General features: G+C 37.4%; 1 protein-coding gene across 1 annotated transcript in view; it reads right to left on the bottom strand.

The window, feature by feature from the left end:
- The window catches only part of DOCK4 (dedicator of cytokinesis 4), a 477,172-nt gene that overhangs the window by 73,686 nt on the left and 384,014 nt on the right, over positions 1–19,472 (bottom strand). Inside the window, exons 27-30 of the mRNA XM_012652744.1 lie at positions 13,766–13,841; positions 11,849–11,949; positions 11,373–11,431; positions 1,115–1,263 (exon numbers count right to left, since the gene is read on the bottom strand). Of these exons, the coding sequence (XP_012508198.1) occupies positions 1,115–1,263; positions 11,373–11,431; positions 11,849–11,949; positions 13,766–13,841 (385 nt within the window). The remainder of the gene's footprint in view (positions 1–1,114; positions 1,264–11,372; positions 11,432–11,848; positions 11,950–13,765; positions 13,842–19,472) is intronic.

Genomic DNA, 19,472 nt, shown 5'->3' with positions numbered 1-19,472 from the left:
TCAAAACATTTATATTTTCCAGTATGTAAATCCTTTGGAACTTGAGTATCAGGATGGGAAAAATATCCCTTCATATATCTGAGGCAGAAGACACAGAAAACGAATAACCTTTCCATGGCCAGAGAAAGTTAAAACAACTAGGAATTGAGAGGGATATCTGACTTTGTCCAAGGACTAAGCCCAATTGTTCCTTTAAACCAAATTTCAATCAAGAGGTAAAGGGGGAAGGAAAGTGAGTTATCTCCTCTAAAGACAATTTTTTTAAAAACCTTTCATTCACCTATCAGCTTTTTCAAAAATAAATGTATACACCAGTGCAAGTGAAAGGCCTATGCATTTGGTAATAGGACCGTTCTATGTATGTAATCAGATTGCTTGTATGGTCAACAACCATTTCTAAGATTTGAGGCAGGCTTCATTTGGGAAGCATGAAGGATGGCCCACCCTGTGGGCATACAGGTTCATGCAGTGACTGTGTGAAGGGTACTCTCTCCAACTTGAAGGACTTGGCATGGAAAAGCAGCTGATTCCTTATGAGATCTGCTTTTGTAATAAGAATGTGTGCCTTCTCCAAACTGGAGCAGAACTATTAGAACCTATGTCAACGAGAAATGATAGCTCATTCCCTTGGAATTTCCTTTGCAAGAATTTCCATTGCTTTCTCCTTTAAATTAATTCTCAATGCTTCAAGCAAAGAGCAATAAAACATACTGCCAATCAAATGCTCAAAGCTAAGCCCTTCACCAAATACAACATGCAGGCCACTGAGAGCTTAACGAGTTTAAGAATCATTAACCCTCTGATTCCTCTGTGCTGTGTCCAACTGGGAGTAAATAAAGTCTCTGCAAGTTCTTAAACAGAGACCTGGGAAATCACAGAACTTTTTAGCTGAAAGGGAATTAAATGGCTTTTTAGGGCTTCCCTGGAGGCTCAGGAGAACATAGGACCAGAGAGAAAGTATCCAAGGCTGTGCGTCTTGGGAGTGGACAGGCCAGGCTAGAATCCAGATCTATTGGCCCGGTGTTCATTTCCCAGCTCAGAGTTGAATCCAGAAGTTCAGAGATGCTGTAGAACTGAAATTCTTCCAACTGTGCTGAGGAGCACTTCCGCCTACCTGTTTAAAGTTGCCACTCCGCCTCTGCTCCCAGTCCATCATATCATGAAAAATAGGAATCATGACATTCCGAAGATCCGGCTGGGGTATCAAGGTCACTTCTAGGAAGGGGCCAATCAGGGCAGGGATGAAATGAAGCTTGTGCTCTCCTAAATTGAGAAAAATATTTGAGTTTCAATATATTTGATCTTAATAAAATTTCAGAAAATATTATAAAATTTGTTTAAAACTATTGCCACCAAGACATTCAATGACAGTTGCTTCCTTAAGCAAGAAAATGTGAGAAAATAACCCATAAGATACAATTAAAAATTATGTAAATCATCAGGAATTCATTATGCATATTATTGCACATTCACACATTATGATTTTTATGCAGTCATTTAAAAGGAGGCGGAAGAAGGATAACATAGGTGAAATTTTTCAATATATTTAAATGAAAAAACAAGGTACAATACAGTAATACAGTATGCACAGGAACATCTTTCATTAAAAAAAAAATATATATATATATATATATGTTAGCCTAGAGAGTTATACCCCCTAATGTTAACCACAGTGATTATATCTAAGTGGTAAGTTTACAAGCGATTTTTTTTTTATGAAAAAAGATAGGTCTTGTCTGCATTATATAATTTTTATTGTATATGTTTTTACACAATAAATATACAGCCTAAATAAAAATCTAAATAGTGGCCTAATAAAAGACTATACCTATTTTCTGAAAAGACTAAAATGTAACAATAGTGAACTCAAAATGGTATATTACCAAGTGCTAAAAGGTATGATATTGATAATTCAGAGGACAGGAAAGTGGGAGATGGGATGGACACAAGTGATTTCATGTAGCAGGTGGGTGTTAAGTCCATTGCTCTAATCTCCTATGTTAAATCTCACAGAGGAGTTTCTATTTCTATAATAAGAATATTGATGCTATGAAAAATACACTAAAGAGCTAACCTTCGGCATCATGGCTGATTGCGCACAATGCTAAGAGCATCCACTTAGAACCTACAAGTTGGTAGGCTGAGCAGAATATAGCTGGCTTCATGAAAGAGGGTAATTTCTCTTTATTATTTTCTACTTTTGATCTTTTGCAGAGAGAGTTGAATACAAACAAAATCATATTGTTCACAGTTAATTGCCAATTTCTGAGTTAAATGCCTTTACCTTAATGACAGTTTTCTGTTTTGCTTTTTGTACTAGAAGCCACTAAGGTGGCCCTGGAGCTCAGACACGTATGTGCAAGTGACACTATGTAGATCCACAGTGCAAATGTATAGCTCAAACTTATATTTACTTTAGAGGGTTTTTTAAGAAAGAGAATATGAGGGAAATAATTTGGGGAGGGAGCAAAATGATGAATGAGGTCAGAGGTGGGAAAACCCATGTGGGTGTTTGTGAATTCACTACTTTTCGTGACTGAAAGTGCCTTGGGATACATCAGTTGTCTTCTGAATGTGGCCCCCATCCCTGGATAATTGCCTTATTCTCCGTGCTATAGGACATTAGCAGGCATGGGATAGAGTCAAGAACAAGCTTTCCAAATTGTGGCATGGAAAGTAACACTGGCAGCAGTTAGTGCTTGAGTAAGGTGGGCACACAATGACTTCTGGATAATCAGTGAAGCTGCTTAAACATTTCACAGCCAAACTCGTGTATTTTTTCCCCTTTAGGCTAAAATATCCACTATCAAGAGGCACTGATTAATTCTATCCCATGGTATTCATCCTCTATTATATCCTCAGATTATGAGCATTTCTATCATGATAAAATTCTCCCTATTTCAATGCCATGGAAGGAATGTTACCGCACGTAGTTAAGTATGTCAGGAAATTTGAGGGGCCGCGTTGCAATGTTGCATGTGCTAGGGACATGAGGGAAAAGCATTTAAAAAAACTTCTCTATAGTGCACGACTCAGAGAGGCCAAGGAATCCTCTGTCTCTCTCCATGTCAACTTTCCTCCATAAGGCACTGCAGCAGTCAAAGCCATGATCTGGATTTTTAGTATTTATATTATTATAAATACATAGAGAAAAAGCAGTTGTGGATACTTCTTTCCTGTACGTGTTTTGATAAGGGACTAATTATTAGTTTAATAGAGAGTTTGGAAAGTTTGGAGAATGTCAAGATCATAAAAATGTATTTTATATTATGTGTGTGTTTTCTGTATTTCCATTTCATTAACTCATTCAGTCATTAACCTATTTAGTCATTCAGTGACTCAAGAAATAGGAACGCCTAGTGTATTTTGAATGCCGTATTAGGAGAGGTACTTGCAAATAAGCAGATCACGATGAACATCTGAGCAATTGCTGAGATACAAATCTCGAATCATGAAACAATGAAGATAGTTCAACTCATTCTACCTAGGGAACTGAAGAAAGCTGCTCGGAGGTGCAATTTTGCCTACATCTGGGAGATAAGAAGTTGGCTTCACACGTGGGTAGAGGGTATTACTGGAGAGGTAGCAGCATGTGCATCCCTTCCTTTAATTTGGGTGTTTTGGTTTTTGACTTTGTCAAATGCAAACCGCGGAGCTCTGATACACCAGTGAGAATGTAAGTGCCAGTTCCCTGAAGATCAGCATGGCAACAAGGAGGCTCTGTGCCAAGACTTTTATGAGCTTGAATTCCCTCTGGATTTCCACCCACCTGGAAGAGGGGCCCACTGGTCTGAACTACCTTCTATGCTGAAGATACCTAGAGAGCTTTATGTTAACTTCCCAGCCACAGTCTGTGACGTTGTCCCAGGGCTGTCTCAGACATCTGCCTCAAGTAGGAACTAGCTGTCCTTGTCCTTGACCTGCATCCTGAGATCCCTGTGGGACCAAGATCCCATGATCTACACTGGCAACAAGCCCACCCCCTCCATTCGCTGGTACAGACACAGCACCCTGGGCGCCGGTGAGGTTCCTTGTTCTTGAGATTGGGTGCTGCCCAGGTACCTTGCATCGTCAGGGAGTGCCCCTCTACCACAGCTGGGAGCCAGGCTGATGTTACTTTGGGTTTAGTTTCATCGTGAGTTAAAGCGCTTAGACAAAGTGCTTTGAGCATATTGCCAGGAATACAGTCCCGGACACAACCCACAGGCGCCTGCCCATCTGCAAGTTCTTTTACTTTACATCATGGAAGTCACACACGCAGTCCTTTCCTCTCTGATGCTTCATCGAAGGTAACTTCATTCTTCCTTATCGTCTCTAAATTACTCATCCATACCCATTCTGTGTGAGGGAGGAACTTGGCTCATAATTCCTTCTGTGTTCCCACCTTTACTTTTTGCCCAGGTAATCCTTTATCTTTCCTAAAAGACTGCTTAGTTTTCCTCATCAGAACAAGAGTACCTCAAAAGAAACTTCTTTATTAATCTAACTGCATATTTTCCTCCAAAAGAATGCATATTTTCAAGACTGACAAACTCACTGAAATACCAACTCACGGTTCTCCCTATATTTCCCCCATCCTCTTGACACAAACAATTCAAGCAGGTAACTAGCAGCCAGCATCTGCAGTTCTTTTCCTTGTTATTTTTGTCAGGGTAGAGAGCAGATGCCACCTGAACTCAATCACTCTTACTGTCATTTTTACAAGCCTAAACACACTGAAAAGCTTATCAAGATGTCCTGGGAAGTGAGGGGAAAAAAGAGAAAAGGGAGAAGGCAATTTCTGTTGGGGCAAAGGTTGGCAAGTCCTGAGATTAGCGGGTCTCGGGACTCACCTGTTCCATGACCCTACCCCAGGGGCTCAAAGTCTAGTAACAAATGCTGTGCCTCAGTAGAGCCACTGGACCGAAGGGACCATGTACACCAGGACAAAGGCCATCTTGGCATTTGACTGGTAACCAGCAGGGCCTCCCTCTCTGCTTCCTTGACACTGTGCAAGGCACCAAACCTCTGCACAGCTTTTGGGTGTATGTGGGGATAGGGGAACAAAAGAGAGAGGGAATATAAAATAAAGTTGAATTTCCTGCCAGTCCTGATAGTTCTCCCATGCCTGAGATGGTGGAATGAGATTTAGAGCTGCCTCAGTACTATCTTAGTCTTTAATCTTTACAGAACCCAGCATCCTTTGGCCTCTCTTGAGAAGACCATCATTAGCATGTACTTGATTTATTTACCACTGTTTGAGTATTTGTAAATCTTTAAAAAAAAAAAAAAAACTCTTCCATTTATAGACATTTTACTATCCAATTTTCTTTTTAAAACTGTTTTTTTACTATGAAAAATTTCAAATGTGCACAAAATTACAGAAAACAGTAAAACAAATCCCCATCTACTCATCGTCTAGCTTCAATAATTATCAAGATTTTTGCCAATCCTGTTTCACCTAACACCCAATTATCTATTTTTCTATTTTTTATAGCAAGTCTGAGACATCATATCATTCTACTTGTACACACATCAGTAAGCATCTTTAACAGATAGGATATTTTATAAATACAGAATACAGCTTTTATCACACCTTACAAAGACAAACAGTAACTCCTTAAATTAATTGAAAACCCAGCCTATATTAAAATTTCTTTGATGGTCTTAAAACATGTCTTTCATAATTGCTTTCTTTCAATCCAAATGAGGCCCATACACTACATTTTCTAGCCTGATTTTTCTATTGACAGTAAGGTCAGAGAGAAGCCACACCTACATTTAAACCATTGTGTGGGAATGCGTGAGAATAGCCTTATTTGCTGAAAACACACCTTGGGAACATAGAATCTGTGCAAACCTGAACAGGCTTCCAACCAGAGAGAATTTAATTTCTACCAAACCAGCAAAGCAATTTGGAGGTATGTATGGCAACAGCAAAATAAACTTCATTTAAATGATTTCTTTTTAAACCATAGATTTAGTATACTTTCTCCATCTCTATTTGTCAGCCACATGGTCTTGTTTTTAAGTATTTAGGGCACCTGCTACTTGGGCTGTTGGAATTTTATATTTATGCACACAGAACAGCCTGCTAGGGAAGTATTGATTTTTTTTCTTTCTATAGCAGTTACAAGACACTGTGTTTGCAAATGTGGAACGAAGAGCCCACTTTATATTTAGTAAGAATGTTAGTTCATCTAAAAAGAGAAAGAAAAACTTAACCTTGCAGCAAGATGAATGCCAAAGGTGGGACATAGTAGTAAAGACTAACCTTTTTCTTTGCAGACTGTTCTTGCAAGTATAGGTATAAATGGATAAAATTTCGGGGGGAAATAAATGCCTCCCCCTGGCTCTTGATAGAACATTTTTAGTCCTTCAACTTAGATAATGAAAATACTAAGGAAAATCAAAGAAAAGGTGTTCAGTTATCACTAATTGGTTTTTATGCATCAAAAGTAAATTATTTTTTCAAAACCACAATTAGATACCATCTCAGAACCATTAGGATGGCTACTATCAAAAAAACAACAGAAAGTAAGAAGTTTTGGCAGGAGTGTGGAGAAATTGGAACACACTTGTACTCTGCTGGTGAGAACATAAAATGTTACAGCAGCTGTGGAAAAACAGTAGAAGAGTTCCTCGAAAAATTAAAAATGGAATTACCATATGATCCAGCAATTCCACGTCTGGTTATATGCCCAAAGAATTGAAACCAGGGTCTCAAAGAGATATTCGCACGCCCATGTTCATAGCAGCATTATTCACAATAGCCAAAAGGTGAAAGCAACCCCAGTGTCCAATGATGGATGAATGAATAAAGAAAATGTGGTATATCCATACAAAGAAATACCATTTAGCCTTAAAAAGGAAGACAACTCTGACACTTGTTACAACACAAATGAATCTTGAGGACATTCTGCTAAGCAAAATAAGCCAGTCACAAAAAGACAAATTCTATATGATCCCCTATATGTGAGGGATCTAGAACAGTTAAATTCATAGACAAGGAAAGTAGAATGGTGGTACCAGGGGCTGGGAAGAGAGGGAAATGGGAAGTTACTGTTTAACGGGTACAGAGTTTCAATGCTGCAAGATGAAAGAGTTCTGGAGATGGCTGGTGGTGACGGTTGCATTAAAAATAACTACTACTACTGAACACTGAAAATGGTTAAGATGGCAAGTTTTATTGTGTATTTCACCACACTTAAAAATATTTGAAAAAAATAAATTATTTTAATTATACAATAAGGATCATGTTGTGGTCAATGCTTCACATGCACTGGGGACAGGCAGCATAACTCAAAGTTCTAGTGAAGACCCCAAAGCCTTTCTGACCCCAGACCACTGCTGTCTCACAGGGGAAGAAGAGAAGCCCTGCTTTGTTGACCTGCAAGGAACCATTTTCTGCCTTTAGACAACAAAACTTTTTGGTTTTGTTCCTATGTTGCCAACCAGACTTCACAGCACTAGGGCTGACACATAAACCAGCAGAGCCACTGACTCATTCCCGGATAGATGAAAATGGTGCTCATGGTGCTGCTTGCTCAAAAGCTCCGGCTGAGGGGAGGGAGGAAGAGAAGTTAGAACTCGCTCCCTCCCCAAACCCAGTTCTGTGAGCTTAATATATACTAAAGGGTCCAAATATTTACTTACTTGTTCAGAAAAAAAGTTTGAAACTTTTGGTATGTACATAAATCATGACAAAAGCACATTTAATACTACAGATAAGCTGTTATACAGTTTTAGAGTTATAAAATGCCCACTAGTCTGATGACTTATGGTTAACGATAACACTGGAAACCTAAGCAGTTCTAGGACGCATAGAGTTGAAAAGCTGCCCACAGGTAAGCGCAGGGGATATAATGATCAGACTTAAAGATCCTACAGCTTTATGTTTAAAAGCAGACTAGCCACTGAATCACATGTGCTTTTTTGCCCCTGTTTTCAGCAGAATGGAAAAAAAAAACTCGATTCTAGCATATGGAAGAATTTCAACATTTCTGAGATAAACACCAGTGACCAAAAACTGATTTAAAAATATTGTTCAGTAAAATTTTATTTCTAAATTAGACCAGCTGGACAGTTTCAAGTGGCTAAAAATATATTTAGTGACCCTGGGCATTTCCTCCTTTCATCTTATTTTCTAAAAGTTAGTGGTTTTTGTATCTTTAGTGTTGAGGACCTTGATTTATGAAATCATAAAAGCTTACTAGCTTTACTAAAACATGGTGACTTTGTATCAAGCTTTCTCTTGGCTCCATATAAATTGCATAAAAAGTCTAAAATGTAAGATTTTAACACTAAGCTCTTAACAGGTGTGGACCATGTTTTCTTATCCTCCGAAATAATTTGCACATAGGCAGTGCTTCATGAACTTTGTCAAATTGAATTTATCGGCCTGTTACATTAAAACATGTACATTTATAATTACCTGAATAATTTCTCCCTCAGCATTCTAGTCCACAATATGACATATTTACAGGTTTACCAAATTATAACTAATATATTTTGATATTCCTAATATACTGACTTAAGGCCTATAAGGGGTACAAAAATAGTACCCTGAATACTTAATTCTTCTTATCATTTTGTAAAAATGTATATTGGAAGAGAGGCTTTAACATTTCTGAACATTTTCCAATTCTAGCTGTTGTATGACAGCAATGACCTTTAAAATTCACCTAATGTTTTGGAAATCTCGTAAAGTCAGGACTCAACTCTAGGGAAATAACGCAGAAACCAAGGAATGAAGTGAAAATTTATACTCACCCTACACTTGAACTATGTCATGCTGGGAATTCGTAAGTAGAGTATAATGAGCCTTTTCTAACAGACTCCTAGGACTGTGCTAGAGCTAGTCTTTAGGGCTGAACAACAAAGAAAGAGGATAGTGTTGTCTAAAGTAGTTCTTTTCAGTCTTTAGCCAAGTGCATAAGAATCACTGGAGAACTTGCTAAAACTCAGATCGCTGTGCCCCACTCCCAGGGATTCTGTTTCAGTAGGTCTGGAGTGCAGCCAGAGATTCTGCATTTCTTACAAGCTTCCAAGTGATGCTAAAGAGTATAGACAAAACAATGTGTTGTTGGGATTAATATGCCCTAAGATTTTTCACATTCTTTAGATTTCTGAGAAAAACAGAGAAGTAATTTAACATAAAAACCAGAGAGGTAGAAATATTTTCGTTGTATAATAAAGACAAAATAGAGAAGAAAATTTTATGAAGTATGCAATGACATCTTTAGGGAGACTAAATGTGCCAGCTTTGTTTAGCAGGCCAGGGGCTTGGGCCTAAAATGCATAGCTACACTCAGTTGGACAAAGATTTATGTGGAAATAACCATACATGGCTAGAAGAGGAACCTGCCAGGTTTCTAACATTCCGGTAACCCAGCCAGATCTGTCCTGGTTTCATAATTTGAGCTCAGAAAAGAGCCTACACAACCTTGACTGCCGTTGAACAGAATCAATACAGTATTCTTTGGAAAACATCTTGCTAAATTAATGCCAAATGCAATATGGACACTACAAAGGCCTTGATCTACTTTTGAAAAAACAAGGAGGACACAAAGAATCAACAAAAACTGAACATATAGAGGAGATTCTCCAAGTAAGAAAAATGTTTCCTGCTTTTTTTTTTAAAGGAAAATAGTTGTTTTTATTCAAAATTCTTGTGTAAGGCACAGTGCTTGGCTCAGTGAGGAAAGCGAGCATAATTGGCCCTCCTCCCCACCCTGCAATGACTCTAGCACAGGGGAGAAAGACACAGGCATATACGCTGGCACCATGCACAGGGTAACAGGCGATGAGGGCTACAAAAGCTCTACCAGAGATTTCCACACTTCAGTCTTTCCTGTGTTCCCTTCATGTTTTTTTTTTTCCTATCTATTCTCTTATTCATCTAATACTTTTGCTTTGTTTAAATTTCAAAATATTGAGGTACAAAAGTTTTTGTTACATGGATTCACTCTATAATGCTGAAGTTGATGCTGTTTTTGAGCTGAATCTAAAGAAAGATCATGATTTCTTCTGGCTGCACTTACACAGTTGGAGGTTGTTTTCAAGATGCTAACTCATATTTTTCTCCTGAAATCACCAGCAAGCATTGAACACTGGGCTCAATCATATATAACAGGGCTCCCTCAAATTGCTACGTATATTTGAAGGATATGCATATCCTGGTCAAAAATCAGTCTGTAACATGAATTGAAGTAAATCAATAATGGTTCTATTTTCACTCACAGAAAACAAATTCTGCCATCTCTAAGTTGTGCTTGGATGAGCCCAAGAGAAAACATACTTTCAGGTCATTATATAGTCAACTCAAATAGGTCAATCACTTTAATAAAAAGGGGGAATTAAAATGCAATAATGGCTGGGTGTGGTGGCTCACGCGTATAATCCTAGCACTTTGGGAGGCCAAGGTGGGAGGACTGCTGGAGGCCAGGAGTTTGAAACCAACCTGGGCTATGGAGTGAGACCCCGATCTCTACAAAAAATTAACAAATTAGCTGGGTGTGGTGGTGGTGTGTGCCTATAGTCCCGGATACTTGGGAGGCTGAGGTAGGAGGGCTGCTTGACCCCAAGAGTTTGAGGTTGCAGCGAGCTATGATCGCACCACTGCACTCTAGCCTAGGAGACAGAGGGAGACCCTATCTCAAAATAAATAAAATAATAAATAAATAAATACTACTACTAAATAAATGCTAAAATCTTGCATAGTTAACATACCGAATTAAAGGAGTTATGAATCTTGAGAAAGAAACCCTATACCAATGACTTTTAAAACAATTTGTTTTCCAAATATTATTATTCTTTTCTTTGCAACCAGATCTGTGCCATCAATTTGCTGGAATGATATGTTCTATCTGCTGTAGAAGATTAATAAAATTCGATCTAGCAGTCTCTTAGCAACTGCAGATGCTTTTAAAATCCTTTGGCTATACTCTTCATAATATAGGTCAATGGTCTCAAGTTTTTCAGAGTAGTGATGCTCAAGTCAATCTTGTGTGAAGTTTAATCTAAATTTATTATGATTCATAGCCTCAATTCAGAGTTCTAGAAATTTTCAGTTGTTACAGTCCCAAATTCTGAAAGGTTAGCTCATCGTGAGAAATAATATGCATAATGTTGGAGCAATGCTAGATTATAAAATTTATCATTAATAAGAACACACACAAAAGTAAGGTGACTTTTCAGAGAGACATAAATTTAAAGAATTAGTTGTAACCTTATTCAGTGCCAACATGTTGATTACTTTCTATAGATATCTGTATTGATTTAGACATTTGGTTTCAAATGCTGTCATTGGTAAATTGCCCTTGTTCATTTGTACGCTTCAAAGTATAGTAAGGAGCTGTACAGTGGAGGTGGTTTCTCTTTTCATCACTTACCTAGGTTTTGCCACATGCTGAAAATTTCACAACCCATTGTTACCCGCATGTCACCATACCTGAAATAGAACAAGAAACCAAACCTGACACAAGCCTCCAGAGCAAAGAAATATTTGTGTGTCTTTAGGATACGATCTATCATTCTGAATTATAAAACAATATGTTTTTTATTAAAGATGTTTAATGTACATGTCATGATGCCTCTAAATCAAGCCCTCATATAAATCTTTCAGTGAAACACATCTGTCTCATAATTTTTTGCTTATATAATAATTTTGAATCCTGAAAGACTTGGGATAAAAAAATGTGCAAACAAGTTCAAAATATTGACATTTCCAAAAAAGATTGTTTCTTATCCTCTTGGTTACTGCTTCTCTATTGTGTGATTTACAGTTATGGACACTCTGATTTATGAAACATTTTAATAAAACATCTTTTAAAAGGCAAATCCTACCCAATTATACAGTGGTACTTACTTTTCTAACACCTTTTTCTTTTTGGAAGGTGTGAACATCTCCAACTGCAGACACAACTGGTTTATAAAAATGACTGCAAGGTAGAAGTAGGAATCCCAGATCTAAAACAAGAACAAGATATCTCAATACTATGGTGTTACACCAACAGTTACAGGAAAAGTGACATGGTATCTTGGAGTTACTTCAAAGTGATAAGTAGATGAGGTATAGTTGAAGTAAGATTGGCCATACGTTGATAATAGTTGATGCTACATATGGGTACATGGGGGTTCATTTTACTACTCTATTTTTATATATGCTTGAAATTTTCTATAACAAAAAAGTAAACCAAATAAATATTATCCATTTATACATCGCTTCAAAGCTGTATCCCAGGTTTCATGAGTTTTTTGGTATACGCTAACTGGTAGATGTTTGGTTTCTCTTATAACATGTCCGCATATCTCCAAGGAGGTGGAGGTATAAGATGAATTACTTTATTCCTGTGTGACTTCATTTTTGAAACTCCTTTTAATGTAGAACTTCAAAAATGCATATACTTCTTCAAATATGCTAATTGCTTTAAATTCAGACATTACATAACAATTTCCTGCCCAGACAAATCTCTTGAGTCTAAGTTTTCTTATACCCAAAAGCAGAATCAGAAACAGATCAGAGTAAAAGTCCCTGAAATAAAACTTAGCAAAAAACATGCAGGACAAAAAGGAAGGAAAGTACTTCTCTACTGACACCGTGTTAAGTTAAAGACAAATAAACTAGAAGAACTATGACAGAGAATTAATATCTGTTATCCACAAAGAGCTCTTACAGATAAAAATAAGTATGATAAAACCCCAAACAAAATAATGAGCAAAACTCAAAAACAGACAATTCACAAAACATGAATTTTGGTCAATAATGAGTAACCAGTGAATAACTAATAATTAGTAAGAAATACAAATTGAAACAAAATAGGTATTCCCCCTTATCTAACTGTCAAAAAAAAGTAGTCTCTTCCATGTTTGTGTAGATATAGGAAAACAGGCAATCAAATATAATTGGTACAACCTTTAATTCAACAATTCCACTAAAATAAATATTTATCCAAATAACTAATTAGGGATATATGCCACGTTTTATTTTATAAGAATGCATATAAAAAGAGTAATTTATGAGAATAAAATAGAAGAAACAACTTAAATATCAAAAAGTAGAGTTCTGATTATAAAATTTTGATATATAGATTATTATAGGTTATGACAGAGAAATATTATATAAGCATTAAAATTCCTTTGGTTTTTATTGTATTTGTGTTTTAATTTTCTCATTATCCAATAAGAAAATTTTATAAACTGTTTGATATAAAAAATGTTATTCAAAAAATAAGAAACAAAGATACTGAAAACACAGAACCATCTTTAAGAAGGAAAGTCAAAAGAGGGACTGTTCATCTTTGCCATTTGAAAAATAATACATCAAGAATTCATAGGCACCCAACCATATCACACTATAGATATACACAGAGTTCTGTCTTAATCTTACTAATCTTTCATTCTTTTTTTTTCATTAATTCATTCTAAAAAATGGAAAGACAGGAATAAAGAACTAAAGGGTTTACTTTATAAATGTTTTCCTCATATAAACTCTTTTGAAAAAGACTTAAAAATATCATGTCCTAAGTTCCTTTGTTATACGTAGGGATCATACAGAAAAAACAAAGAATTAAAATTTACAGTAATAATAAAGAACTAACTCATTTTAAGCGCTAGGTTCATAAGCACTATTATAGCCCTAACCTGTTCACAAATATAATGAAAACGGTTCTAATATTATTCATAGTTAAAACTAATATGGCCCAAAAAAATGCATTAAGCAATCTCCTAAAACACATGTGAATCTTTCAGCTTAAGCAGGATAGTCATCTAAATAGATACTTACCTTATAATCAAAGTTCTCATTTAAGAAGTTCTTACGAAGTGCATCTGAGAGGTACAGAACCGTTGTAATAATAACACTAGTGATAAAAGAGAATATAGTTTAAGTTTAAAACTTCACAGTAGTGAAAATCATTTAGTATATAAGAATAAAAAGCAACTAAGATAAAAGAAAACCACCTTCAGTAAGCAAGTGGAGCAATATTAGATAACTCATGTTTGAAATAAAAAAAGAGACATCAGGCCAGGAAAAAAAAGAAACTTTGCAAGAAATCTATCACTGCAGTTGAGTTTCTTTAAAAAATGATACATAGAAAGATCTATGAATTCTTATGACTCAGACAAAAATACATTATTATCCTGATGTTTTCGTAATGTTTTTTATTAATTTCCAAACAAAGCAAAATGATTTGATACAAAGATAACATTCCATATTTGATTATCATGAAAGAAAGCCATGCTTTTTAAAAGCACAGGGAAAGAAATGGAGTCCAAAGATGCAACGGATAGGATAAAATGATAGAATACACTGAGTATTTATTAGCCTTTTCTTTCGGTTCTCCCCTGTTCAAGGTGTTAGAGGGCATGTCAGAGCTACAGAAGGCAGCTTCCCTTTGACAAGACTGCCACTAAAAAAACAATTACTGCCACTAAAGAAACTATATCCCAGTACTAAGTTGTGTGAAACCGACAGAGTGTTATAGCCATTCAGGGAAAGGAACATCTTCAGGGCAGGAGAAATGGGAGAAAGCCTGACAGAGGGGACACGTATAGCCAAATGCAGCTTGCTGGTGAACATTCCTCCTTAGTTCTAGAGTTCTGTAATTTGTTCAGAATCTGATCATTTTTACAAGCAGAAGAATATATTTTTAAATTGAATGTATTTCCAACAGGTTCATTTAATGTTAAATAAAGCATTATATTGAAGCAAGATAAGCTACCCCCTGGACTACTAGAAACTAAGCACCAATACATAAATGGTTGATATTTAAAACCTCTTGGCCTTTCCTGAGATGCACGTGTAATGCAGTGATGATGTGCTAAGGCCCCAGTTCTTACCACAGGATTTGTTACTAAAGGATGGGGTTGGATGACCCTGGGTAAAACAAAACAAAACACCCCACCAACTTCATACTTTGGTTATCCTACTGTAAAATATAGATTAGAGTAATATTTACTAATTAGAAGAATATTTATAGCCTTTGAAGGACATACATGTTCATTACTGTTGTTATCTGCTAGAAAACTCACTGTTACAGCCTTCTTGAACTCCTGACCTCAAGCAATCCTCCTGCCTCGGCCTCCCAGAGTGCTAGGATTGTCACAGCCTTCTTGAGGGGTAGAGAAACATTAACACAGACAAGCTGAATGGCTCAATATGGAAGTTCAAGGTAAAGAAAGGGAAAGAAAATGAAAGCACCATTTTACGGGTATCTGCTCTATTATGAATAGGCACTGTGTTACATTTTATAGATGTCATGTATACCTTTCAACAAATCTTACTATAAAAGTTGAGTATAAGAAAAATTTATGAGTTTGAGAAATCCTGTGCCTTCTTTAGCGCCCAAAATGGAAGATATCATCAGTGAATTTCATATCAAAGAGATAAATCACCACAAATAACAGTATAATGTGGCAATATTTTATAGACAATGGCAAAATGATGATAACTGAAGAAATCATTGAGGCTCCCAAAGTATTTTACTCAAGTTTTATGATATGAAACTAAAGTTTAATCATCAGAAAGTGAAATGCCATCAGGCAAGGAAGTGGTTCTTTGCCTAGGATCTAGTATATGATGACTGGACTTATAAGTGTACTGAAGAAAAATTTGTTTTCTTAACGTGTGGTTATAAGCACAAACCTTCTGCTTTGACATTCAATGGAAAAATACACACAGTCCCACTACATCCGAGTTTTACATAAAAAAACACCTCTGATCCACAACTCCAGCTCAGATTGTTGTTCAGACACAACAGCTCTAGTATTAGGGAAACACGACATATCTGAGATTTAGACTATTTATTGGGCTGCATATCCTAGAAAGGAGCTAACAAACTCAATCTTCCAAGGGAGAAGGGGTTATTCCATGGCTAAGATTACAGAATGGTTTGTTTATATGCTGGGTCCCAAACACCCAAACAATATTCATGGCTTCTTGAACTGTGTTTGCATGAGCAACATGCAACCTCTGTGGCCTTACTATGGAACTGTGGGTCTCAACCTAGCCTGCGCACTGGCATCATCGGAAGCTTTTAGAATAGAGATGTCTCGATCACACCCCCAGAGATTCTAACGATTGGTCTGGGGTGTAACCTGAACATCAGGTTGTCAAAGCTCCCAGGTGATTCTTACATAAACCCAGCACCGAGAACCACTGCTCTACACTAGAGCGGTGCTGCTCAAACTTTAATGGGTACCTGGTGATCTAGTTAAAAATGCAGCATATGATTCAGCAAGCCTTGAGTGGGAGTGAGTTGAGATTCTCCATTTCTAATAAGCTTCAGCTGAAGCTAATGCTGTTGGTTTGCAACCCGCCCTTTGAAGAGCAAGGCTCTAGAGTAGCCTCAGACAAAAAAAAAAAAAAAAAATTCCAGCAAATTCTGCTAAGCATTCTCCCGACTTCTGGAATTTTAGGCAGATTCTTACGTTTCTTTAACAGTGGATGCAGTTCCTATTTCTAGATTGAACACCCTCATCAGACCTGCTTTACCAGCAGGCACAACGAGGCACAGGGCATAAGGCCTACGAACCTTTCAGGGACTTTGGAAAATATTGAGACCTGAAAAACTGTTATGGAACCAAAGTAAAACTATAAAATAAAAACTAAAAAATGATTAGTTGCATGTCCACAGAAAGTAACATGATGGAATTCATTAACTGTCCAATTTTTAATGCGATTTTTCATGTTAAAAATATTACAGGTTCCTTTTCATAATTTCACCAAAATTTCTAAATACAGTATATATAAATGCTGAGAAATCATAGCCAATCAAAATTAAATGATTTATTCATAGGCCAATAATTTAAGAAACAAATGTAAAAATGCTTTTAATTTTTTTCTGCAACAAAATTATACCAAATGTGGCATGTGGGTCTATGCAATGTTTGATATGAAGAGGAGTAGGGTCTCCAAAAATAAGACTGCTCAGGGCCAGAAAGCCCTTAATATGACCCTATTTCAAACGCTTTTGATTTATGCCTACGACATTCAGTCCAAGTCACAGAGGCAGCTCCCAGAGCTTTCTATGGTAACTCAGCACTGAGACAGTTTCCTCACACATGGGTCCCCAAGCCAACTAAAGGCATTTATACATTACTGCTCCTTCATTGTAGCAGATAACTGTGGTGTTTAGGGACCTTTCTTTACTTGTTCCAATTTATCCAAAGCCATGCGGCTTCTCTGATTTCATTCTTTTATTTATGACACAGTGTCTGAATATGGAGATATTTCAAATCTCAGAGCTCAAACTCAATCGCCAAGAAAGGTTTGCAATCTGCTGCCACAAAGGGCCAAATTACTGATTTCTGCCACAGAAATGCAGGCACAGGGTCATTTTTGACAACCACAATCTATGGACACAGCATGATAAAATTTATACATAAAAGAGTAACCACACACAGGAAATCATAGTTATTGCCTCGTGGTTTTCCCATTGCTGCCTCATTCTTGGATTTATTCTTGGAATTATTTTCAAGCAACCCTATTGCTTCCTCTCACCCCTGGCTCAGAAACCTCATCACCTATAATTTGTTATTTGGAAAACTACTCCAACCTGATAATCTGCTCAGGCACAAGGCCATCTCCAAAAATCATACATGGACTGAGAGAAAGACCTCTGTGGATAAGCCAGGTGTCAGTACTGTTGGTGTTTATATGTTGAAAACCTAAGGAAATCTCAACGTGGAGGACAGCAACTTTCCGAACTGGTGGGTTAACTGGGGTCGGCAAAAATCAGCACAAAGACAATTAGAGCAGATGAAAATCCTGGACAATCACCAAGGGAATTTATCTAAACTTCAGCGTGCAGAGAATTGCCTGAAGGATGCATGAGACTCCAGGGCCTACCCTACCATGTGTGGCTCAGAGGGTTAGCCTGGGGCCCCGCCAGGTGATTTCGATGTCCGTGGTCACCCTTTCTCACTTTGAGGACTGGTGTTTCAGATAGAAGAGAAGACAGATGAAGGCTGGAACTTAGAGAATAACGACATCTGAGGAGTTTGGCCTTGTTTACCACTGTATCACCAAGAGCACAGCCTAATAAATGTTTGTTACATGCCTGTTATCTCATAATTATATTGACTTCTATGCTTGTACTTATTTGCCATATTAGATAATTCTAAAATGTGAAGCTTATAAAACTTTGAATAGGTTTTTTTTTTTTTTTGAGACAGAGTCTCACTCTATTGCCCGGGCTAGAGAGAGTGCTGTGGCATCAGCCTAGCTCACAGCAACCTCAAACTCCTGGGCTCAAGCGATCCTCCTGCCTCAGCCTCCCGAGTAGCTGGGACTACAGGCATGCGCCATCATGCCCGGCTAATTTTTTCTATACATTTTTAGTTGTCCGATTAATTTCTTTCTAATTTTAGTAGAGACGGGGTCTCGCTCTTGCTCAGGCTGGTCTCAAACTCCTGAGCTCAAACAATCCGCCCACCCCGGCCTCCCAGAGTGCTAGGATTACAGGCGTGAGCCACCACGCCCGGCTCGAATAGGTTTTTAGGTCTTTGGAAGAACAGACTGAAAAGAGGCAAAGCCAATCCAGGTGGAGGGCATGGCATCAGCTAAAGCAGGGAAACAGGAAAAGGAGTGATTTTGTTTTTGGACAATGGAGCATGCAGGGTAGCGAGGCAAAAAGAATGATAAGGGATATAAACGGAGTGATTTTGAAGACCTCTGAACCAGTACTCCACTGGGCAGCACTGGGAGAAAATCACTCACGTAGCAATATTTTCTGTTGTGATCTATTAGGCTCAAATCCTAAGGCAGTTTTTCCTCATGTATCCATTCTCACTACCAACTCCCAACTCACAAGGAGGAGATGCTGTGTGCAAGGTATTCTTGTGTAAATATTTGCCATAATTAAGTTTGGCATACTCATCATAGTAATATACAGTTTTGATAAAAATCAGTATCTTTTCTTTCCCTGGACAGTAAAATCCTTTAAAGATAACCACCCTTAATAATAACAAAAACAAAAACAAAAACAAAGCAAAAGTAGCTCTGTCAGTGGATGCTCAAAAGATTAGCTACTCTACCACTCAACTTTTCAGGGTCTGAAAAGGCAAACTCTGCCTCCCTTCTTGTTATTATAGACAAACTGGCAATGCTCCTAGGTAAGGTAAAGCTTTTTCGTGTGCACTAGATCAGTACTACTCTAAATGTGGTAAGCTTCCTTCACCGTTCTCCCCACAAAAACAATGTCAGCTGAACTAAACTGCATTCCCACATAGTTGATTCACTTTCAGGTGCAAGCTCATCATGGACAGGTAACAGACGGTGCTTGGACTGGCACACATGGCAATCTTGCACACAGTCTCATCCCTGCTTGCCTACCCAGGGACACTGTTCCTTCAATTATCCCTGTTTTCTTGCACCAATATTTCTATCTTTTACTAATAGGGCCATTCCTATTAGTAAATCAATATGCTATAATATCCCATATTTTAAAAAGAATCTTAGTCCTCATATCTCCTTCCAGATGTAGCCCTAT

This window comes from Propithecus coquereli, unplaced genomic scaffold (assembly GCF_000956105.1).
Source record: "Propithecus coquereli isolate 6110/MARCELLA unplaced genomic scaffold, Pcoq_1.0 Scaffold4, whole genome shotgun sequence".
NCBI classification, from domain to species: domain Eukaryota; kingdom Metazoa; phylum Chordata; class Mammalia; order Primates; family Indriidae; genus Propithecus; species Propithecus coquereli.
Note: the sequence above shows the minus strand (reverse complement) of the source record. Positions and strands in the feature narration are given on the sequence as shown.